Here is a 23,563-nt window from a genome sequence, read left to right on the forward strand (position 1 = left end):
CGTGGTGACTCGCTGCACAGCACGGCCAGCCTATCTACGTCTGGAAACAAAGTAAAGACGGAGTCTAATTACTCAAGGGGGATTCCACGATGCGAGGGTATAAATAGAAGACAGCTGCGGTGCACTTCTCCTCCTCAATCACTCAAGATAACAAATACCCCAACTTTGTCCCCCTTGGATATATTGAACATGACTTCCAACACCCAACAGAGATCCGACTCAGCGCCCATGATGACGCCTGGCTTCCTACCTCCACCTGTGTATGTCATTCCCCATAATTCCGCTGTTTCTTGGACACCCCTAACCCGTTACAAAGTATGAATCGGCCAGATGGGTCCCCCCCCATTCACTTTGGGTAGTAACGTTGTGCAATCAATATTATTATCTACTCACCTTTGCATAGGTTTTTCGGCCCACAATCTATGGACATCAACATGCATGGTGGATGGCATGGGTGCGTGTTTAACTCGCATTAGTGGATGGTTCATTCACCAATACCTGCGTAACAGCGCCACATTGCATAATGGTTTTCTTCCCAGATTCAGAGCCGACGGAAGTACAGTTATGAGTCTAGTCCCGGAGAACCTCACTGAGAGGCATAAGGGAGATGGCGCTGAGTGTGTGATGCTACCCCTTGCATGCAATTTGGAATATCGCTAAGATCTAATAGACCTTCATCCACGCCCACCGGCGCCAGCCAGTCGGGTCAAAGTCCTGAGAGGGTTGAAGGCGAACCGACCACTCCGGGCCAGCCGTAAGTAAATCCAGTCATGGGCGTTACCCAAATTTTTAACCCATTTTTTTGGCGGAACAGTGATGACGTCATAAGCATATCTTCGTATGAGGATGACGGAGCGTAAGTTCTTGGGCGCCTGTTTGACAAATGCGCCACACTCTCATCACCTTATATAGCAAGCCGTGTCATGTGCCCGGTGACAGTACATATCGGGGCCGGCTGCCCCGATCCCGCATTAAGGACGCGCAACCTGACGGAGAAGGCCGGGTGACTCGTTCCAAACTGTGAGTCCACACACGGAACTGACACACCCTCGTTCTGAACCTCTTGATCAGGAAAAGCACCAACGCCAAAGCAGGAGCCAACAGGTAGGTCTCTGCATCCTCAGGCGCGTGGATGGCTAACTAAACTTTCCAACATGATAGGAGGAGAACCAAGCAACAGACGGCAACCGAAGAATCGAACATCGCCCATGATGCAGATGATGAAAGGGAGGCGAATGCCAATGCAAAGAGGTAGGTTCGCTGTGTAATTCTGGTTCCACCTCACTTTAACTCCTTCAAGGCCCCGTCGCTCGAGGAGGACTGTCAAATCGAAGCCATTGGTAATGTCGTCCGACGACGACAAAGCCGACAATCCTCAGGAATCTGAAGAGACTCCGGTGGATCCACCTCTGACCCAACCGCGTCCAACACTGGAACCGTCTCCCCTTCCCCTGCCACAAACGAAACCGCCGGCCACAAAAGGGAAGGGTAAAGCCAAGCGTGCCATAACTGCTCGCGATGGGAGCGGCTCCGACAACCCGAGGTCTGTCCAGCCCCCTTGAATTGTTTTCACAACTAATCTTCGCATAGGCCTCACAAGCGCAGTGTTGTTGACGATGCTATTGAGATATCAGACTCCAGTGACTACGCGAAAGGTCTCGGTGCGTGTGTCGTTCATCTACTGTGATTCGATACGCTTACCGGACGCAAAAAAAGATTTAGAAAAACTGCTAAAGAGAAAGAAGAGTTCGAAAGAGTCGAGGCAGAAACTTTTCAAGAAGATCAATGGCCTCTTTCGCTCAAGCAAGCGCTGGCGCAACAACTTTTTGGATTTGGAAGCGGAAGAAGACGATGCGGAAGGCCGATCCTCTTCCGAAGGATCTGAGAAGGACGACGAGTATAGGTACTCAGATTCTTTCATGTTCGTGTCTCGGTTGTACTTGTATTCAAAAACGAACGCTTATTGCTTCCACACAGAGATGACTCGGAAGTTCACGACGACGCCAACATGGCTGATCCGGACGCGCCTTTCCCCGGGCTGGAGTGAGTCAATTCGTAAACGTTAACCTGACCGTTGCTCACTCATGTCCATGACGAGCTTAGACTGGAAGACTTTGCTCGCCAGGCAGACGAAGCTAGAAGGAATCAGGTCGAAGACGATAGATGCATGGCCCGTGCCATCACCCGACATACAGCGATGGTGCAGTCAGCTTTAGCTGAAGGCAACAATCGCGTGGACCAAACCGACATTAGCGACAATGTCATGAAGAAACCAGGCGCATCGAATGTCCTTTCCAATTCCCAGGCAACAACTGAGGTGGGCGTTCTTGTAGGCCCCGAAACGACAGAAGTCCGAGAGTCGAGTTCAAGTGAGGACGAGTGAGTATCGCGATTTATTCAATGGCACCACGCTCACAACACCAATGAGGTTCGGCGTGAAATTTTATCGAGCGCAGTTCAGGTACGCCAAATCCAACCACACACTCCACATTCCATTTCCTTATCGCGGATTTCAGGGAGGCTATACGTCGTAGCAGACAAGCTCATGAACGACGCCTTGCTGAAGAACGGAACACTCGAGATGGCGCAAGTTCGCGACCCGGCCCTTCAACGCCAAGTCCGCGTGACGGTTTCAGCCGGCCACCTCCAGCCTACGACTCGCTTTACACATCACCGCTTCCGGCATATACACCCACCGTGCCTGCTGCACAGATGGTCACCCCTCCTAACTCCTCCAGCGCGGTACCGCAAGCTTTCCCTGCGGCAGTCGGTACTCCATCAGGAAATTCGGGGTCAGGCAATGATCACAATGGAAGCGGGCCTAGTACAGGGGGGCAGCCACGAAGGCTGCGATTTTCCTTCCCCGAGCGCTGCGAAGTAACGGATGCCAAATTGCACGATGTCCTGCTGGCCGGCGACTATGCCTCGCTGGTACCTTTGAGGTGATGTGGTTCCTTCCTACAGGTTTCAGGACCCCTCACTGATATTTCTGCAGACGAGGATCGTTCGTCCCATGGTCCAACGCACCCGGCAGAGGGCTCGTTCGGTTTAGCGCGTGGACAGACCAGGCCCCTTCCATGGATCCAGCGTAAGCCGGTCACCATTGTGAAATAATGAAATACTCACATCCTTTCCAGTAAGGCCTTTCAAGCGATACGTCTGCAAAGGTGTCAAGAGTTCATCAACCCTTCGCGTGCCTCTCCGGCGGAATTGGAGGTGAAGGAAATCACGGGTGGACTTCACTCCAACAGCTTTCGACTTCACGCGTACTTGAACGGACAGCCCGCGATTTGTGTCTCCAGCGTCTACTCCGAATCCTCGTGCCTTCGAACCCTCACCGCATTTGGACTCCCACAGAACATGCTTCAAGGGAAGCTGCATACTCAAGAGTTCGATCGGCTCGTCGGCTTTTTCTGTATGAGCTTTGGGATTCCCGAGCTGCATGCGAACCTATCGCGTGATTCCATGCACTATGTTACAAGACCGGTCAGCCGCGATAATTCCTCGTCCCAGGGTGTGTCCGTTCCCCATTCACAATGTTCCGCAACATTAACACGGCGTCCTGTAGGCTCTGCGCCAGGCATGTTTAGCAACAATCCGAGTCCTTCGACGAAACGACCAATCGCCAACCGTCTCCTCGTAGATCATTTTGCCTTGGATTCAAGAAACGACGGTAACTTGATTTAGTTACTACATGTAACACGAAACTAACGTTCATTTTATAGTCCCTATTTACGATGCTCGAGGCACTTCCGACTTCAACTTTACAACAGACCTTCCGTCAATGGCGTCGAAGCTACCCGTTTTCACGAATGGCGAGATTCCGTACGGGTCCTTCGTAGTTGTTGGGTACACTGCGAGCGTGTATAGAGCGAATAACGGGAACTGGACTCTGAGTTGTAATATTCGTTGGGCTATTATAGTAGGTAGCCCCCCAGATAACGTACACTAGTATTTCGAGTCTGTGCTTCGTTATCTCGGAATAATTATTGAAATTTCGCACTTGGTCACATTGTCCTGATCTCCCAACTGAAAAGCTGAAGTTCTTAACCAAGTAATGCCAGTTTATTTGAGCAGACCATCGGGAAGATTTTCGTTTGCCGGCTGTGACTCGGAAAGGCGCATCAGTGTTGCATGGCGGCGTTCGAAACACGGTTCCCACGGCTTACGGCTGGGAATCAATGGAGGGTTGGTTTTCCCCTTCGTCACTTCATCCTCATCGTACAATCCCAACATTCTGTTGAACAACAGCGTTTTATCATGCAGCTTACATCCGTTACTTTGACGGCGAAAGACACATGTCATTCCTCTGCTTTGGGCAGCGTACATCACAGGCAGGATCCACTGGGCAATCCCCCAGGAGTCAGTCCGCTACGAGTGGTCGGTGGCGGCGCCAGACCTGGTCAACCCTTTTGGACTCTGGAAGAAGTACGCAGATGCATATTGTCAGGAAACGTGGACGATCTCGATTCGTCCACTCGGTTTCGTTTCATTGCTTACACTCGACCGGAGCGGCAAGAGGAGGAACTGGCCGAAAACCCAACGGCCGTTGCGTGTTCCCTGTCCCCTGGAGATTTAGCTCGTGCGTTGCTTGTAAGTGAAATGCGCGATATGTGTGCTAGACATAATATCCAGCTGACCCGAACTGACCTCAAATCTACTCTGCAGCAGAAGCTATTGGAGCACGAATGCAGTGCCGATTGCGGGCAATACGTTTCTTTCCTTGTTCCTTGCCAGGAAAACAAAGAAGACGCAAAGCAGAAGACACTGGCGAAAGGATTCGCTTTGCGGGAATTACGAGAGTGGTTGGACGACCAGGAGGTCCTGAAGATGTCGGATGATACAATGTTCACGTTGGTGGGACTCACCAGAGAACAGGATTGGATTGAGAATGGATTTATCGAGCCTGGATTCACGTTCGTAAAGATGCCTTGGACCGCCTTATTAAGCAAGCTAACCAAGGCAGGGCTTCAGGAAATCGCTCGCTTTCACGGCATAGAAGCACCTGTGCGTCGCACGAGGGCTCAATTGCTAGACGACTTCCGCGTCCATCAGTGCGATCCTGGTTGCTTCCAGCTAATGGCGTCATTCACTGTCCAACGGAAACGATGTGGAAACGCAAAGCCGCTGCCTCCGGACGACAACAGTCCTTTCGTCTGGGAGGAATTCAACTCAAAGGTGGATGTCCATTATCCCCCGATGCCCATAAACAGGAAGGACGTTGCCAGGTGCGTTGAAGGTTATACTGGTGCCCTCGAGACGTCTAAAATCGAAGAATTCCCGTGTGCTTCATGCGCACAATTGGTAAGACTGTCAGAGGCGCTACCGTTTGATAAGTCCAAGGACTCATTGTCCGTTTTAGAGGTTTCCTCGGTCGCGGTGTTGGAGCGTAAATCCTCGATTGACCCAATTGAACCGCTCAGAGGACCAATCCTGGTACCAGGTGCTTCCATTATTTGCGGTCCTTGCGATTCAAGTCTGTCTAAAGGTAAAATGCCTCTTCTGGCTCTCGCTAATGGTCTGTGGATAGGGGAAGTTCCCAACGAGCTGAAGGATTTGACTCTAGGAGAAAGGGCTCTCATTGCGAGGGTTAGGCGAAATAGAACACTCGTTCGTGTTTCCAATGGACATTACAAGATGGTCGCTAATGTTATCGCGTTCCCCAACCCAACTATCAAGGTATATGAGAAGCTCCCGCCTCACCGTTCCGACATTGATGACGTATTGGCGGTGATTTTTACTGGGGTTTCTCCCCCTACTGATGACGACTTAAAGAGAACGCCTGTCATGGTGCGTCGTCTTAAGGTCTTACGGGCTCTTGAATGGCTAAAGGTGAACCACTGTGATTACTACGACTTGGAAATAGATCACGAAGCCCTGTTATCTTATGCAGAGGAGGGAGTGCCTGTGGGTGTCCTACATCGTCAGATGTCCGAGAAGGATGGCAATGTTTTGGGCACTGCCAAAGCAGTATTCGACGACGGAGAGGAGAGGGGTGCGGAAGAAGGTCCGTGTCCTTTTACAGTGCATGGACTGACAACAACTAAATTCAGTACAATGACTTCGAATTCAAGGAAAATTGCTGTGGTACAGCACCTTAACGACGGAGGCGGGGCGCTTGCCGTGGGCCACGGCGATAAACCAGAATCAATCTACGACAATCCTACTCTGTATCCAAGGATGTTCCCTTGGCTCTTTCCTTACGGGAGAGGGTCGGTTGGCACTACGGATCTATTTCGTAAAGTATCGGAATCCCGTCATCGTCAGTGGCTTATGAATTATTATGACAAGCGGTTTCAAATGGACAGTCACTTTCTCATCACAGCCTTCAACCATCAGCAAATAAAAGACAGTAGTGAAGGTAGTTTTGTGATGGTGAAGAGAGGTAACTTCGAGCAAGTGGCGAAAACCATCAGGGAGATCAACCCAGGCGTTTTAGCCAATATCGCGAGAAAGATGAAGGAAGGAATCCGATTCTCACCAACAACAGACCAGGAGAAGAAGTGTTACCGTCTTCTGGAACATATAGAGTACGTCGGGGGTCACGTCGATGGGTCTATGGCCCGTAGGAAGTACATGAGAAACGAACTTTGGTCACTGATTAGTTTCCAGGGTGCTCCAAGTTGGTTTGTCACAATATCGCCATCCGATAATCGACATCCACTTTGCATATTCTGGGCGGGTGAATCATTGACATACAGACCAGAGATACTTAACTCTTCCGATCGCGAAAGAAGGATTACTAGTAATCCAGTCGCGTGCGCGAAGTTCTTTCATTTTGTAATTCAGTTATTCCTCACTCATATAGTAGGATGGGGCCAGGAAGGCAGAGGGGTATTCGGGGATCCCGCGGCATACTACGGTACCGTGGAACAGCAGGGTCGAATGACCCTGCATTTACACATCCTTCTGTTTATAAAAGGCGCGCTTTCTCCTAAAGACATCCGAGAAAAACTAGTCAACGGTGACAAGGAATTTGAACGGAAGCTGATAGAGTACCTTGAAAGCGTGCAGACCGGCGATTTTCTTACTGGAACGAAGGAGGACGTTCGCAGGCGAATCCCTAGGGACACCCTGCCGAAAAAGAAGGGCATTCATACAATTTTACACAGCGAGGAGGGACAGCTGGATCATGATCCAACCTACAAAGACCCCACACTGCATTTTCCAAAAGCTCCCCCAACCGTGCTATGCGATTCCGCCGACCTGTGCCATTGCGAAAACTGCCTCGATATTGATGACTGGTATGTTGACTTCAAGAAGACCGTGGATGATATTATGTATCGCACCAATGTGCATGTTTGCCACGGTAAGAAGGGTCCGAGTGGTGAGGCCCTCAAACAGCACCCGACTGGAAAGGGCTGCGTCGGTAGGGACGGGAAATGCGCCGCAAGGTTCCCCAGAAAGGTGGTCAAGGAATCACATGTAGACCCTATCGACGGCCACGTTTCGCTGAAGAAGCTCGAAAGTTCATTGAATTGCGTCACCCCGGCGGTAACGTATACCAGCTGCTGTAACACCGACACAACCTCTCTACAGTCTGGGACCGGAATAAAAGCAACGGTAGGGTACGTGTGCGATTACTTGACCAAAATGTCTCTCAAAACTCATCAAGTTTTCAGCACAATGTATGATGCATTCGAGAGGCACAGTAATGCACTATTCGCTGAAGACACAAAGACCGTAGACAGCGCCAGAAAGATGATACTGAAAGTGGTGAACTCGTTGGGTGCAAAGACGGAGATCGGGGCGCCTATGGCAGCTTTGTACTTGTTGGATAATCCCGATAAGTACTGCAGTCATGAATTCGTGAACTTCTATTGGAAGAACTATGTCAACTACGTTCGCCGTGAATGGGAAAAGCTGCTCGACAGGATGGAAGTAGATGAGGAAGAAGGCGTTGGTGAGGATGATTTAGAAAATGTCAATTATTACGACGATGGAGAAAGAGAAGCTGAAATGAATAAATTTTCCGCAGAGGACAACGAGCCGGTTATAGTACGTCGAAGTGCGAAGTACTTTGTTAGTCGCTCAAGCGTAGACGACTATATCTATAGGCCAAAGCAATTAGAGGATGTCTGCCTATACGAGTGGGTACAATGCTCGGTTAGGGAGAAATCAGAGCATGCTCGATTGGGACTAAGGTTCTTTACTTACCTGGATGAACATCCGATGGCTACAAAGCAAAAGGTGGCTTGCGACCCCGAAAGACGCCACAGGGTGGTCCCCAACTTCATTGGCCCCCCTCTGCCGAGGGACGATGGTGATCTGGACAGAGAGGAATACTGCCTGACCATGCTGACACTGTTCAAGCCTTGGAGGAGTGGAATTGATTTGAAAACTGCGAACGTCACTTGGGAAGATGTGTTCGAGTCTCACACCTTCACTCAGAGACAGAGGGAGGTCATGAAGCACTTTAGAGTCAGATTTGAGTGCTACGACGCCAGAGACGATTTCCATGCACAGAGGCAGAACGACAGAGCAGAGGGAGACGCCGAGGACTTGGAAGCAGAAGGATCAGATATTGGGGATGTTGACGTCGACCTTAACATCGTAAAAGATGACAGCTACTGGCTAACAAAGACCATCAAAGGTAACTGGACCAAAGACCAAGATAAACGATGGAAGGAAGCCGAAGAAGCTTTGAAAAATGCTCGTTGGAAGGCTGGACCATCGGGTCGTCACCAGATGCCTGATTTGCCACTGGTATCTATTGGCAATACGATGGATGGGGCGTATTGGACAGATCTTATTAAGAGAGAAAAAGCTCGCTTGTGGAAAGAGCGTTTCAATAGACTTTCTGGGGAAAGCGAAGACAGTGATGGGGGCAATGAGACCAAGCGGAGCGAAAAGCCGGTTCAGAATGACGTCTATGTTGTCTATGGTCCCTATTATTCGAGGTCATTTCGACCCAGCAACCCCCGCTGGGGGGATGTGATGAGCAAGATTGAAAAGGAGTATTCCTTGAATGCAGAGCAAAGCCGAAGCTTCCGAATCGTTGCCAACCATGCCACCTTGATTGAACCAGATCAACTTCTCAAGTATCTCGGTGGTATGGCAGGAACCGGGAAAACTCAGGTGCTTAAATCATTGATCACATTCTTCAGAGCTCGGGGAGAGCCTTACAGATTGGTCTTGCTTGGTCCAACGGGAACGTCAGCAGCACTTATTGGGGGAACGACTTATCATTCTTTCCTCTCTATAGTATCAGGGAAATGGGGTTCAAATCGCGGAGAACTCCGCGCAGTAGAAGAAGTACGAGAACGACTACTGGGCGTTAGTTACATCTTTATCGACGAAATCTCGATGCTCTCGTGTCTGGATGTTTGCAGGATTAGCGAAAGACTATGTGATGCAATGAATTTTCACGAGAAGCCATTTGGAGGACTCAACGTTATTTTCGCCGGGGATTTTGCTCAATTGCCCCCAACAAAGGGCCACGCACTTTACAGCGGCGATGTCGCTTTGAAGCAATCTCCTAGGCAAAAGGTGGAAGACCAAGAAGAGACTATCGGGAAGTCCATCTGGCTGCAATTCACGTGCTGCGTCATCCTGAAAAAGAATATGAGGCAGCGAGACGTCACAGAGGACGACATCAAGTTCCGAACGGCGCTGGAGAACCTAAGATATAGGGCTTGTACCAATGAGGACATTGCCTTTCTGAAGACAAGAATACCTTTGTACAACGAAAATTTGACCATTGATGATCCTAAATTCCGTTTCGTGTCCATTATAACTTCCAGGAACGTTCAGAAGGACACTTACAACTTTCACAACAGCGCTCGCTTCGCCGAAGAAGCTGGCAAGGAGCTCCATCACTTCTACAGTATTGACAGTCTCTGCCAAACGCAATCCAACGACGATTTCCAAGCCGATGACGCTGGATCAAGTAAAGTCGACCCTCGCTTACAAGTAATTTTATGGGATCAGCTACCTTCGACGAGTGAGCAGGTGCCCGCGCGTTTATCCTTGTGCATCGGTATGCCTGTAATGATCAGAAACAACGAGGCTACTGACCTATGCATAACTCGAGGACAGGAAGGCATAGTCGTGGGCTGGAAGGCAACGCGTATCAAGGGCTTCCCTCAGCACAACGCCCTTGATACACTTTTCATTCGCCTAGTCAATGCACCGAAGAAGGTAAAAATTCCGGGATTGCCGGAAATGGTCATCCCGTTAACAAAGACATCTCAACAAGTCGTAGCAAAACTTCCCAACGGCGAAGGGCCCAAAATCTCAAGGAAGCAGGTGCCGATTCTGCCTAATTTTGCAATGACCGATTACGCTTCTCAGGGAAAAACACGGACGGTCAATGTGGTAGACCTGACAATGTGTCGGTCACATCAAGCTATATACACTTGCTTGTCGAGAGGGAAAACAGCGGCAGATACAATCATAGTCCGCGACTTCCCTTCGCACATGATGCAAGGGGGAATTTTTGGCTGGTTAAGGCAGGAATTCCGAGAGTTAAACCATCTGGATAGAATAACGGAGCTGCGATACGAAGGGAAACTCCCTGAGGACGTCATCAAACCTACCCGGTGGTCTACAATCGACGCTTACAAGAAATCCATTAAAGACCACGAGGAAGACAAGTGGCATCCAGTACTTCGCTTGGAACCAGGAAGGGACGAATGGCAAAGGCCTGTTCGGGATTCCCAGATCCATCACTCAATGAAAGGATCGAAAGGAAAGCGCAAGGCGTCAGACCACGCGGATGGAGATCTTGGCAGAAAGCGCAGATGTGCCCCACCTGCTTTGGGCCGTGGTGATCAAGTTCCATTGGGCCCCATTTGGGACAGCACCAATTGGAGTTGTGCGTTTGACTCGTGGATCTTCGTACTATTCCATTTGTGGTCGTGGGACCGGTATAGGTGGACCGACGATTTATTGCCAGTGAGTCGTTCTTTTAGACTGTTATCATCACAGTTCCCAATGACTCAAACATCGGAGGAGGCGGACAAAGGCATCAGCCGGGTGAGGGACAGTTGGCGAACGCTGATCTGGGAAATAGGGTATGATCGGAGCGCTTTCCCCAGGGGACCTTTCGGAACGGACATATGTTCGCTGTCAAGGATTCTTTGGGGTCTCGGAGGCACTATAGGTAATTCTGTTCTGGAATGTACGCATTGTGATTATTGGGCTGAAGTCCGGGGGGAGTTGGCTTTGGCGCCGTTAATGGTTCTTCATGAAAACGTAAATCCAAATATTCAATCGGAGATTGATCGGAGGGCGGGATGGCAGGGTGCTTGCCCAAATTGCGAGAGAGAGACGAGGTACAAAAGGACCATGGGATCCATTTTTTGCATGCAAGTCAGTGGGGTGGGTCGAGTCACATTGCAACCAACAATCACGATGCCTTCCGGTGAGCGGTTTAGAATATTCGCGGCTATTTACCACGGGCAAAGCCATTTCGTTGCTCGGGTCGTGTCAGACAGCGGAGACGTGTTCTTTCATGATGGAATGGACGGGCCAAGATCCAAGTGGGAGGGTTACATTAGTCAAACCGACTCAGAATGGTGGAATACGGCGGGTGATTGCGAGGCAACCATGGTAGTGTACCGGGAAAGGGGGAGAACGCTGTGACCGCGCTGTGGGTAGAAAAGGAGGGGTTGAGTACCAGAAGAATCTTGAAAACATCGTTTCCGCATTTCTCATTTGACCGAACAAGTCTTTCTCAACGTCCCACTGTCCGTACCACTTCAACTATGTCCCGCCACACTAGAAGTATCAGTAAGTTTTACTTCATTTGATCTGCTTCCCCCCTTACACTCATCTTGATAGCGCGTGCCCAAGAGGCGTCCGCCAGTCAAATAGGATCGCTCCCGAAGAAGGAGGAGAGCGACGATGAGAGCGGTTACCTGCAGCCTTCCGGGGCAGGACAAGGTACACCGAATATTGGACAGTTCTTTCAAACACGCTCACTGTGACGGATACGCTGGTAGGCCTTCTCGCTAAACGCAAAGACGACAAACGAGCCCTGTCGCGGCTGCAGAAAAAACTGAACAAAGCTCGAGTGGGTACGTATCCTATCGTTGATGTGCGCAAAGTCTTGAGCTTACTATCTCCTCCGCACAGCAAAGGTGAATGGCAAGCGGAGTATGTGTTCAATCATACCCCCCTTGTCGATTTCGGCTGACGCAGGGGTAGAGAGGAACAACTTACGCGACCGCTTGAAGCACATGACGGATCGTTTCAGGGAGGTTGAAAATAACCTCAAGGAGCTAACTCAGATCGTCGAGTCAGCGAGCGAAGTATGCAACAAGGCGAAAGCCGTGATTGAGGAGGAACTTAATGATGTTATCATCTATAGATCTGACGACTCGGAGTGTGTAGGCTCAGATGATGAACTCGATGAGGGGGACGATTAGGGAGTAGCGTTCAAGAAGTATTCACGTTTAGAGTAACGGGTCTGTGAGCGGGAATGGGAATACAGCTTTTGAGAACATCATTGATCCGCTCTTCGGATCGGAAACCGGCAATTCGCCATATTGCCCGGTCTTCTACGTTTTCAGGTACAGCAATAACTGGACAACGAGTCAACGGATGACAGGAGCAGCGAGGCAGCCGTGACTGACCGATAGTTATAAACGCAACGCTTCTGCAAGAAGCGAGGATACACCCAGGGACATTTCATGATGATTATCCCAAACGCGCCTGAAACAACACAAGAAACAACCGTCATGGTTGAGAGGGTGTTGAAAATAGCATCGGTACGGTCGTTTATTGGCAGCGTTGAACTTGTGTTAATCAAACTGTTATAGGAACACGAGCTGGATTGCGTCATGTGTTTGGTCTATACCGTCTACGGTGACAGTCCTGTCCTTGCACCGGTTCTCGTGGATCGAGGCTGTAAACGTCCGAAGGCTGTCGACTTAAACCCCGGATGTTACCTGCACAAGCGCGGATCCGAAGGTCGCCAAGTCTTTAACTTGGACAAATCATCTGTCCTGGTTTCTGACTTTCCCCGGGGAACTTCGCTGAAGCATGACGATCGTTACAGAATCTTCTTCTCCAGATCTGTGAGGTTCTCGTTTCGTTTATATGACTGTAAAGCAATTAATGATTCCAAAGGACGAATACGGTTCTAAGGAGCGGGTGAACGCATTGTTGCGACGCATAGCCGGGGATGGAACAAAGGAATTCATCGGCAACGCAGTCATATGCAAGGAGGACGTCCGGGGATATGTAGTTGATATGGATCAACAAGATGTCAAGCTTGTGGACCGTATAGTGACGACGGAGGCGCTCGAACGGGGTTTAGATCAACGGTCTCTTTAGTGCGTAGATGAGCATGGCATAGATAAAGCAGTTCCCAGTTAGCACAATCGGGTCCCCCTGAGAAGCACTTTCTTTTCACCAAGCTGTTGAGAAACAAACGGAACGTCCTCAGGTAAGCCCTATAGTTCTGCTTGAAATCGCCAAAGCGTTGACTCTTGGTTCCGAGAAACAGAACTCACAACGATGCCCACCTTGACCAGTCAGATCACACCCCGAAATGCGACGAGTCGTGTCTTGGAGTGCCTTGAGCTACTCGATCACATCGCCAGCTTCCTTCCATGGAAACACATGTCCGCCTTGGCCGCTTCTCACCCAATGTTACGGAGTGTTACCCAGGTGGAGGCTGAGAAGAGAATCAGGATAGGACTGGAGCCAATTCTGGGCGCGTTAGAATTGTCATTCGAGAGTTTCATGAACGCGTTGGACGAATGCGAAGGGGGTTTCGTTGGGAGTACAGCGTTGAGGGTGATGTATGTGCGGACGGAGTACCTGGGCGAGTACGCACGGATGCCTCGTATCACGGTGGTCGTACCCAAGGGGAAACGAGAACGGTTCATCGAGCTGCTGGACAAGCCTTCTTGGGTATGGGTGGAGAAACCGATCGGGTGGCAGTCTAGAGAAACGATATCCAAGGTGGTGGAAGCCAACGTGACGTCGGCAACCCAGTTCTTGGGAGATGACGAGGTACAGCAGATGGTTCCCGAACCAGAAGATCCCGAGGAGCGAGGAAACGACTATGTCATACAATCACGAGTTAGGCGGAGGGAGAGATTGAAATACTTGGTAAGTGTGGGGCGTCGTCTCTGTTGCGAACAAGTCTGACATTTCCGCAGGTATACTTCCGCATCTTGGAAAGCACCGCCCACGTTCTCCAGGTATTGGGAGGTTCAGACTCGACGAGGGACATGATTGTCATCACGTCTACCAGGATATACCTCCTGTACCCCAAGCTCGTGCATGCAGACCTAGCACTAACGGGGAGTTGGGGTTGGGAACGAGGATCGCGAATCAAGTCCGTACCTGTCGTCCACAAGTACAACGAGTCGTGGCCGTTTCCATGCGGAAAGCTATGTCCGGTGTTGGCCAGGAAGGGTCGTGAAGGAGATGGCACGGGAGTTTTCTACTGGAATGGGGAACGAGAGCGGGCATTGATAAGGGAGGCAGAAGAGTGGGTGAAGACGAGTGGTTGGGGAGCAGGGTGGAGAATAAGCGATGATGAAGGATCCTCTAATGGTAGAGAGGATCGTATTCGGGGTCGGGGTAGCCTATGGTCTGAGACCAGTGTGCGCGCAGCCGAGTTGCTCAGGGGCGGGTGTTTGTTTGACAGGAGCGATTTCAAGTTGTGCTTGAAGACGGTCTGTTGTAATCCTCGTTGCAGCAGTGGAAGTAAAGTAGCAGTATATTTCCGTAGACTTTGAATTGCAGTGTTTTGTAGCTATTATGATGCCTTTATTATTCGTTTTCGGAATGCTTTCGAAGTGAAAATCCATGAGTCTGCATTGGGGGTTGATGCCAGGAATACATAGCAGTGGTTGAATCGGGAAACGACAGAGTTGGATTAGTAAGCAAAGGTTGGGGGCGCATCGCACCACCGAATGACGTGTGGTTCGATGTACCTTTCACCGTAAAGCCATTTAGCCGCATGTTTTGGGGCATTTACCAACGGAGGTAGAGCAGTAGACTGGGAAGGGGATAGAAAGGTATGTCATTTCGAGTCATCGGGCGTGCCTGGAAGGGCGGCGCTAATCGAGTAGGCGATCAGGTTTCGCAACTTGGACCAGTCACATAATCGGAGGCGAAGAGGGTAGAATTAACATATAACAACAGCGGGCAGGGGCGATGTGGGAGTAACGGCGGCGATGGAGACTCTTCGCAAGCGTACTTTCCTCAAAGCATCTCCGAAGGCGAGGTTACACTCAAAACGGGCGAGTCGTTTCATCGAGGTGAGTCAAATTGGTCCATCCTGATTGATTAGCGATTGATGTTTTATGGCTAGGAACACAGGGCCCCTTTTGTATGGGGCATCTTATTTGCTCAGGATTCGGAGACCCCGGCTCTGGTTCCAATTGCTTATCGCACTGGCACCGACGGAAGGGCATGTCTCAAGGACCTCTTCGTGGAGACTTACCTGGGCCCGAAGAGTAACTGCGAGACAATGAATCGGGCCCCCATGGAGTTCAAGATGTTGAACGGATATCGTGGGCTAGCGACAACAGGGTACATGTTCAGGCATCCAGGCAACTTCAGGGTAAGTGGAAGCGCGATCGCGAAAAGACATCACAGTTACTCATTGCGCGGGTAGGATGGGAACCCCTCGTTTCTCCGCATCATGGGTCATGACAACGTACAGGCATTGTCCATACTGGGGCCTTGCCTTGTGGTGTTGTTTCACCCCCCGGGAATGGTGGATGCATCGGAAGACGACATTCCATTTGTCTGTGCAACAGTGACTTGGTGCGCACCTTAAGATGTTATGTGATAGCCCTGCTGAGTATGGAGGAAGGCATTTGCTTTCCGGGTATGCCAGGTCACTGACGGAAGCGTCGTACGATCTTCTTCACCTCGAATTCGAGAACGATGGCGAACCTGGAGGGGCAGGAGCCGACAATGAGTCAGAAGAGGAGGAACCTGTTGAGATCAGTAATCCGATTGCTATCTCTACCAGGTATACGGCTCACATGCTATCTCTAGCATACGCCGAGCTCACATGCAATCTCTTGCATATGCTCAATACCTGTATCACACTACGTTGAACTAGACCGGATAGCTCAGTGGTTAGAGCATCCACCTAGTGTTGGGACGGTCCTCGGTTCAATCCCGGGTCTGGTCGTTTTCTTTCCAAAGATCACTACGTGATTTTTCACAGAACCGGAGATCGCGGAGGGCATCCAAAGGGATGTATGACTCGATGATTGGTGCCCCTGGAGGCTTTGATGGAAGGGGAAGTACGACGGTCGGAAGACCCAGACGATGGCCAATTTTGTATTATATTACTATGCTATATATAATAAGTGGCGAAGTCGAACAATATCATGGACATAATGAGCGCCATCATACCCTGTCAGGCATTCCAGTCAAGCCACTCTCAGCCCCACCTTACCAGCCATATCGTACAGTGCGATGGTATAACGCAGTGGGAAATTGATCTACATGAAAAATCGGAGGCGGACATCTGGAAATGCAAAAAATGTAAGCGGTTCTCTGTATGTTAATTGATGGGATCTGGTCTGACCAATTCAAGGGATGGAGGATGTGTACAACGACGTCTGGGGAATGAAGCGGGAATGCGTACGCCTGGGAGCAAAGCTCGAGGGAGTTATGGCATGGGTATCTGATACGGCGGCATTCCGTGATGATATTGCATTGAAGGAGCGCTTGTCGCAAGCGCTTACGAACATACGGTCAACGGAAGCGATGGTCACTGAAAGGCTGGAACGCATGGGGGCTATCATGACGCATTTGGTGGAAGTTCTTGACATACATTTTGGGCGTACAGCAGTAATTAAGGTGGAGGATTAATACTTAGAGTAATTTTTTTTTTGGGGGGGGGGGTGGTTAGTCATTATTATTTTATTCTTATTTCTCTTTTCTATTTTTCATTAACAATGTTGTTCTACTTTGTTATTTTCTTACGCATTGTTGATCTTATGTAGGTTCTTATTTTACTTCTTAATATGTATCTATTTGTTTCCTCTTTTCTTCTTTTTCTGGCATGTCTCTTCATCGGGCGCCTTGCCCTTTCGGCGGTGAGAACGGGTTGAGAGGTCCGCGCAAGGCGCGGCCCGAAATCCCGTACCGCCGGAAGGGCAAGGCGCCCGACATCCCGACAGGCCTCGGTAAATTGCCGTTTAACGGCCCGCATCCCACTAGTTGATACAAAGATCCTGGTGGAGGTTTTCGCGGAGTATTCGACGGGTTCTTGAGGACCTCGGAATGGTCGCCTTCCACGCCCTTTTGGTGTAAGGAGTGAGGGCATTCACACTGGCTGATGATGGCTTGGGGGTCCATCCGGGATAGGCGACGTTAGGCGTGTAAAACCAAGGCCATTCTTGAGCAGAAGGCCAGCGCCGATTGCAATTCAACTGTGGCGCGGGTATGCTTGGTTGAACGACAGCAGGAGAGCGCGGCGGGAGCGTTGACGAGGTCCAAGGTAAGGGAGTGGAGCTATGCGCTGCAGCCGACCAAGAGGAAGCCGTCGATTGATATGGTGTGTATGCGACAGGCGTCTTATCTATCGACCCAAAAATAAGTCAGACGCAATGTTTCACTGTGGAGGCAACACGACGTACCGCTTCGATGGTAATAATTGTTAAAGACGAAGACGTCTGGTTTGGGAGGTCGTTGTTATTGCTCTTACATTGAGTCTAAGAAAGAGATACACGTACTTGGGGGTTTGGAGGACCGTCTAAACAGAGTTCTACGGCCAGTCATAATTGGTGAAACCTGAGGAAGGGACTTCGAAATCGAGGATGGGAAGGGAAGTCGGAAATCGAATTGTCGATGAGTGGGGACCAGATCGCTAGTCATTTTAAATGAATTGGATTTGGAGGGAGGCCGATAGCTTGGGGCAATTTACCTCGGCATCGTCTCTTACATCGGTGTCCTCAGGTGAGAGATGTGCTCAAAAGAGGACCGCAAGTCAAGAGTTCGAGTTTTCGAGCCCAGCTCAAAGGCTATACTATGCCATAAGTGCACCGTACGCAGAACCCGAGATCACGAGTGGGGGTAGTTTTACAGTGGTGCGAGATTGTGCTGGCAAGACAATCCGGTTCAGGTCTGTTGCCCGCCGAGACGTGAAAACGGGGAACGAGAAAGGAACAAACGCCTCCTGAGAGGCCAGGGGTTGGGAGAGAGCCAGAAAGGGGTGGCTTAGCCTTGGTACAAGGTCGTCGTCATGGATGTTGACAGAAAGTGATGAGCTCGAGCGCCTACACAGCAGCTCTTGCCAAAGTTACTCCGACTATCTCCATTTTTTTACCCGGTGGTGTCCAGTTCTGAGCCTCAGTCTGCAAACCCCGATCCCAGTCGATAACATTACATGGAACATATGAGCGCCTAGATGTATATATAGAGCCTGCCTAGTTTAGTGCTATTTTAACGCCTTTGCCAATTAAAAGCAGATATTTGGTACTGGTCCTGGTAAAAGTCCAAAGTAAACCTTCCAAGATCTGTCTCCGAACAAGATTATCTTCATGCCCTGAAATCTTCGAAATGGCCCAAGAACATCAGATCTTTTGTACCCCTCCTGCTCCAATACGCACGGCAGACCATCGTACGACTGAGCGATTCTGTGATTCCGGACGTTCTTCATCACCTCCTTATTCGAATCCACCGCCTGAATCTCCTTTTTCTCCGTCCGTGTCAATGGTATCTGCCAATAGTCGTGTATCGCGTCCAAGACGTCTCTTACCGTGATATCCGCCTTCTCTAGTACGATCGGCCCCCATCTCTCCATCCAGTATGTCAGGTAAGGTTGTTGCGTGGTGATATATATTTTGTCCACCTTCGGTGTGACGGCGGGTTCGTTGAATTTGACTGGCAAGAGTATTCGTCGCCCGCTGACAACCCTGGCGAGTTCAGGTTTCTGTATGATGTCCCATTGCAGTACAGGCTCGGTAACATCGAGGGGGTTGAAGGTGAGGCTTGGATGCAACCGCAGTGGAACTTGGGCCCCTAGATAAACTGGCGGAAACGTTCCGGATTCCCAGACGGGAGGCGGGGGTGGAGGTACTGGAGAAACCACAGCCGGTTGGCACACCAGGGTGGGACCTGGTAATGGAGTGTTCTGCGGCCAAATTGGAGTTTGGGATGGATCAAGAGGGACGGTTGCGGGCGTTCCACCTAGACGCGTCGCGTAATGCATGGGGGTGAAGAATGGAGGATATGGCGGGGGAAACGGGACTGGCGCACCATCCAAGGGCACGGGAGGTTGACCAGGGGTTTGATAGAATGCTGCAGGATGAGGTTCATAGCTGTTGAAAGGAGAATACCCTGCTGACTGGTATCCGTAATGGGGAGGAACATATGGCGAGTACTGATGCCAATGGTGGGATGAGCCAGCGGGGTAAGGGCTGTAGTAGCCTGCCATGTCGATGGGTGAAACGTGAAAGAAGAAACGGTGTATAAATTGTGACAGGGGTTCCCTGGAGGATTTTACACCAGTGAGGCCATGAGAAGAAAAGGCGAGCTCCGGCTGACTGACATCGTTATTGTCGGGATGATTCAACAGTCGCATCTGTGGGCCCCGGTCATCTCGCGGAGAATAAGGTGATAAAAAGGCGTCGTCACAGCAATCGCTTCAATAGTACAAACACGACGTTTATAGCAGGGTTGGTACGCGTGGTGGGTACACGATCAGATCGATTGACCATGTTTTTCTTAGGAATTTGCTCGGGAGAACTCCTTGAAAAGGTCGAAGTGAGAAGAGGACTATGGATGTTGAATTTTGCGAGTCAGGACGCTACTGCCCAATAACCAGCGGCGGAGAAACTGATGTACTCCTGGGAGCTAGTTGGAGGGTACGCGAAAAGATGCGCCGTTCCCTGGCTGCAGAGCCGTCTTTCGAGCTCCGGGCCACTATTTACTGAAACGGTCAACTTGAAGGCATGTTGACGTGGATGTCATTTTTGTCTTTGTTTCCAATAAGTTCGTTTGGGAAACGGGTTGAAGGGGGACAATGAGATCACCAATACGCACACACCGGGGCTTAAAATAATCTAAACCTAAACCCATCTATCGGATTCCTGTGGTTGGGGGGCGTTAGAGTTGTCGGAGGAACCGTGTAGGAAACACGTTTGTGTGAGGGAAGAAGGAGAACGGTTTCAAGGCATATCTATCCATATTTCCGTCGCTGCAGCACGACTCTTTGATGGGGGCGCCATGTACACTGTAAGCTAGGCTCATCAAGAATTTGGGCGCCAATGGCGGAATGACCGTGGGAAGCGCCCTGACGGTGAGTGGCTGTGACGGGATCGTGGCGATTGACGATTTGGGCAGCAACGGTTTGGTCGTGGTACGGTTTTCAAGGACAGAATGCATCTGCCAATCGGTTTTCTGCTCCTCTGCCTGTCGTCGATACAGACAGTACTCTCAAAACCGACAGCAAGGTCCTACGACACCCACGACTACTATGTCATTCACCACAACCCCAACTTGGTCGATAGTCCATCGCTGGTCGATGTTGCCAAGACCCTTGGAGTCGAGCTCGTAGAACAAGCAGGCGAGCTTCAGGACCACTGGCTTGTACGACGGCTAAAACCAACAGATGCTCTGCAAAGAAGAGACGATGGGCAGTTTGACCCAGTGGTGGAAACCTATCGAGCGTTGCGGCGGCAGGCGGACTCGGGGATCCAAGCTCGCTCTGAGCATGCACGAAGATTCGTCGACGCTGTCCCTTACCTCGAACGACAAACGCTCAGACGGAGAAGTAAACGTGCACCACCTCCAGAAAAACCACCATCCCCTACGTCCGCCCGCGGCGTTGCAGCACGTCTGGGCCTCCAAGATCCACTCTTCACCGAGCAATGGCATCTCGTAAACGACGAATTCCCAGAGCATATGATGAACGTGGTGCCAGTATGGGACATGGGCATTACTGGAAAGGGCGTCATATCGTCCTTGGTAGACGATGGCCTCGACTATGATAGCGAGGACCTCGCAGAGAACTTTGTAAGCGTCCATCGACGTTAATTCTCCCCTCTCGGTTTGACGTGTCTACAGGACAGGGAAAACTCCTACGACTTCAACGATCACGAAGAGCTCCCCACACCCAAAAACTACGATGATTACCATGGTACTCGTTGTGCCGGCCAAGTCGCAGCCGTTCGAAACAATGCCTGTGGTGTGGGTATTGCTTACAACTCCAAAGTTGCCGGTGTTCGAATTTTGTCCGGACCCATCTCGGATGTCGACGAAGCAGCAGCACTCAATTATGGCTTCCACAACGTTTCTATTTATAGTTGCAGCTGGGGACCTCCGGACAAGGGCCAGTCGATGGAAGGTCCTGGATATCTCATCAAGAAGGCTGTGGTAAATGGGATCAACAACGGTAGGGGAGGAAAGGGCTCAATCTTCGTCTTCGCCTCCGGAAATGGCGCTGGCTTTGGAGACCAATGCAACTTCGATGGGTACACCAACAGCATATACTCGGTTACAGTGTCGGCTGTCGACTATAAAGGCATGCATCCCTACTATTCCGAATCTTGTGCAGCAAATATGATTGCTGCCTATAGCTCGGGCAGCGGGAAGCACATTGTGAGTTCGCTTTCGTCGTCTTCTTGCTCACTCTAACTTCATCCATTCAGGTCACGACCGACAAAAACTCGAGAGGCAAGACACAATGCTCTCGAGTACATGGCGGCACTTCTGCAGCAGCTCCAAACGCTGTCGGTGTTTTTGCACTTGCGCTCGAAGTTCGGTATGTTGATAAAGCATAACTATCAACGCACTGACGCCAATCAACGTTGCCACAGACCTGACCTTACATGGCGCGATATACAGCACCTTTGTGTCGAAACCGCTCGCATGATCAACAAGGAGGACCCTGATTGGGACTACATTGCCAACGATAAGCGATACAGCTACAAGTACGGCTTCGGTGTTTTGGATGCAGAGCGGTTTGTCAAGGCTGCACAAGATTGGAAACTCGTCAAGCCTCAAGCCTGGTTCAATACTCCTACCATTCAGTTGGAGAATGGCACCATGAACGAGAGCAAGGAATACAGCGGAGGAACGTTGATTGGCGCCGATGGCGTCAGCAGCCAGATAGAAATAACCAAGGATATGCTCATCGAGAACAACTTCGAAACCCTTGAGCACATCAACGTCAAGGTTTGGATTAACCACACGAGACGCGGAGACGTGGAAGTGGAATTGGTTAGTCCTGGGGGTATCAAGAGCATTTTGGCCTCGAAGCGGGACAGTGACGCCGCTACGACTGGGTTCCCGGGATGGACGTTCATGAGCGTCAAACATTGGTAGGGCCTTCTGTCTCCTTCCACCATATAGCCTGTTTTTTACAGTCATCTTCAGGGGCGAGGATCCCATTGGCAACTGGACACTCACAGTGTTCGACCAGCAAAAGGAGGACGAGCACGGTCGGTTCCTTGGCTGGAACATGATTTTCTGGGGGAGCACAATCGACCCATCAAAAGCTGAAAAATACGAAGTTCCCCTAGTCGAAGACGTTCTCCCACCTATTGTACTTCCGAAAGTAGAACCGCCGAAACCCTCAACTACGATACAGCACTCGAAACCCACGGAACCTCCACTTCCTGTCAGCAGCGAGGAGTCATCTGTGGAGGCCTCCACGACGCCGGCATTGTCACCAACCGAAAGCGCCCCTGCTTCCGCTTCCGCCTCCCCCACGCAGAACATTCCAACAATAGACCAAGGATGGTTCCCCGACATGTCGAAACTCATTGCAAACCAGAAGTGGTTCTTCGGTGCCATTGGCGCGGTTGCGGTGTTCGGTATTGGAGCTGTAGCCTTCTTCTGGAGAAGGAAATTGGCGAGGCGCGCTAATACTGAATACAGCGCGCTCGCGAACGACGAGTTGTCGATGACAAGTGTGGGTCCACTAACCGGCCACGCTCGTACGACAAGGGAACTGTATGATGCCTTTGGAGATGTTTCCAGCGATGAGGACGACGAGACTGCTGCCTTACGACCTGGCCAAACGCAACCTTTGGGCGGTCAACTTGGGTATCATTCAGGCTTTTTGGACGATGGAGAACCGTCTGTAGGTCCGACGGCAACTACATATCGTGACGAGCCCAATCCAGAAGACGCCGAGACACCAACTCAACCACCACTTCCCCGGTCAGAGACCGCGACCTCCACTTCGACAACAGCGCCAGCAAGTCCGAGTGGTAGTGGGAGTAGTTGGGAACACGCACACGCTTCGTCTTAATATTCTATAGACTTTGTTATTCTTCGATGCTTTCGTACCTGTACACTGTTTGCCGTCTTAATCTTTTGTTAGCGCCAGGTTTTATGTATCTGTAAGACCGGTGGCTTACCACGGTTCCCATAACGTGCACATATACCTGACGGTGGCTCAAGAGCTAAGCTCTTGAGTCATGTTGCCTTTTGGTGTAGCGGCAGTGAGCGTCAGGCCTGTCGTCTTACATTGACTGAAGAGCTTCGGCTGGGAGTTCGATCCCCCAAGTCAACGGGACATTTGAAAGGTTCCCGACGAAAGTGGCTTGGCGGGATTGTCGTCCACCGGTGACGTACCAGTTGGAAAGGGTCGCACCTTTCAGGTGGCCATGTATGGCCCTCC

At 50.6% G+C, this 23,563-nt stretch overlaps 6 protein-coding genes and 1 non-coding gene across 7 annotated transcripts; 6 read left to right on the top strand and 1 right to left on the bottom strand.

Annotated features, from left to right (window-relative positions):
* Positions 1–189: 189 nt before the first annotated feature.
* CC1G_13895 (hypothetical protein) lies at positions 190–12,371 on the top strand (the record flags this gene model as incomplete). The annotated part of the gene is made up of 31 exons (XM_002911809.1): positions 190–260; positions 404–454; positions 510–617; positions 671–754; positions 815–856; positions 913–1,020; positions 1,072–1,104; positions 1,162–1,251; positions 1,301–1,543; positions 1,591–1,661; positions 1,723–1,921; positions 1,978–2,043; positions 2,104–2,379; positions 2,429–2,461; positions 2,517–2,942; positions 2,996–3,088; positions 3,138–3,514; positions 3,569–3,673; positions 3,726–3,825; positions 4,437–4,593; positions 4,669–5,228; positions 5,276–5,304; positions 5,363–5,476; positions 5,531–5,721; positions 5,776–6,007; positions 6,812–7,568; positions 7,623–10,816; positions 11,785–11,886; positions 11,946–12,020; positions 12,079–12,099; positions 12,151–12,371. 31 exons carry the CDS (start codon positions 190–192, stop codon positions 12,369–12,371), a joined length of 8,229 nt encoding a protein of 2,742 aa, XP_002911855.1.
* Positions 12,372–12,683: 312 nt separating this feature from the next.
* CC1G_13896 (hypothetical protein) lies at positions 12,684–13,281 on the top strand (the record flags this gene model as incomplete). The annotated part of the gene is made up of 3 exons (XM_002911810.1): positions 12,684–12,713; positions 12,765–13,022; positions 13,075–13,281. 3 exons carry the CDS (start codon positions 12,684–12,686, stop codon positions 13,279–13,281), a joined length of 495 nt encoding a protein of 164 aa, XP_002911856.1.
* A 183-nt stretch (positions 13,282–13,464) lies between these two features.
* On the top strand, positions 13,465–16,034 carry CC1G_13897 (hypothetical protein; the record flags this gene model as incomplete). The annotated part of the gene is made up of 7 exons (XM_002911811.1): positions 13,465–14,064; positions 14,115–14,514; positions 15,109–15,224; positions 15,278–15,529; positions 15,584–15,735; positions 15,785–15,921; positions 15,973–16,034. 7 exons carry the CDS (start codon positions 13,465–13,467, stop codon positions 16,032–16,034), a joined length of 1,719 nt encoding a protein of 572 aa, XP_002911857.1.
* Positions 16,035–16,038: 4 nt separating this feature from the next.
* On the top strand, positions 16,039–16,111 carry CC1G_20026. Its single transcript has one exon. It is a non-coding gene; the product is annotated as a tRNA-Thr (tRNA).
* Positions 16,112–16,322: 211 nt separating this feature from the next.
* On the top strand, positions 16,323–16,800 carry CC1G_01247 (hypothetical protein; the record flags this gene model as incomplete). Its single annotated transcript, XM_001833133.1, has 2 exons — positions 16,323–16,470; positions 16,523–16,800. The coding sequence occupies 2 exons, from the start codon at positions 16,323–16,325 to the stop codon at positions 16,798–16,800; spliced, it is 426 nt and encodes a 141-aa protein (XP_001833185.1).
* A 347-nt stretch (positions 16,801–17,147) lies between these two features.
* Positions 17,148–19,369, bottom strand: CC1G_12011 (hypothetical protein; the record flags this gene model as incomplete). The annotated part of the gene is made up of 4 exons (XM_001833134.2): positions 17,148–17,512; positions 17,571–17,606; positions 17,667–17,800; positions 18,543–19,369. 4 exons carry the CDS (start codon positions 19,367–19,369, stop codon positions 17,148–17,150), a joined length of 1,362 nt encoding a protein of 453 aa, XP_001833186.2.
* Positions 19,370–20,313: 944 nt separating this feature from the next.
* On the top strand, positions 20,314–23,191 carry CC1G_12012 (kex protein; the record flags this gene model as incomplete). The annotated part of the gene is made up of 5 exons (XM_001833135.2): positions 20,314–20,949; positions 21,001–21,534; positions 21,585–21,697; positions 21,753–22,256; positions 22,312–23,191. 5 exons carry the CDS (start codon positions 20,314–20,316, stop codon positions 23,189–23,191), a joined length of 2,667 nt encoding a protein of 888 aa, XP_001833187.2.
* Positions 23,192–23,563: the final 372 nt, after the last annotated feature.

This window comes from Coprinopsis cinerea (assembly GCF_000182895.1).
Source record: "Coprinopsis cinerea okayama7#130 chromosome 2 map unlocalized cont3.2, whole genome shotgun sequence".
NCBI lineage: Eukaryota > Fungi > Basidiomycota > Agaricomycetes > Agaricales > Psathyrellaceae > Coprinopsis > Coprinopsis cinerea.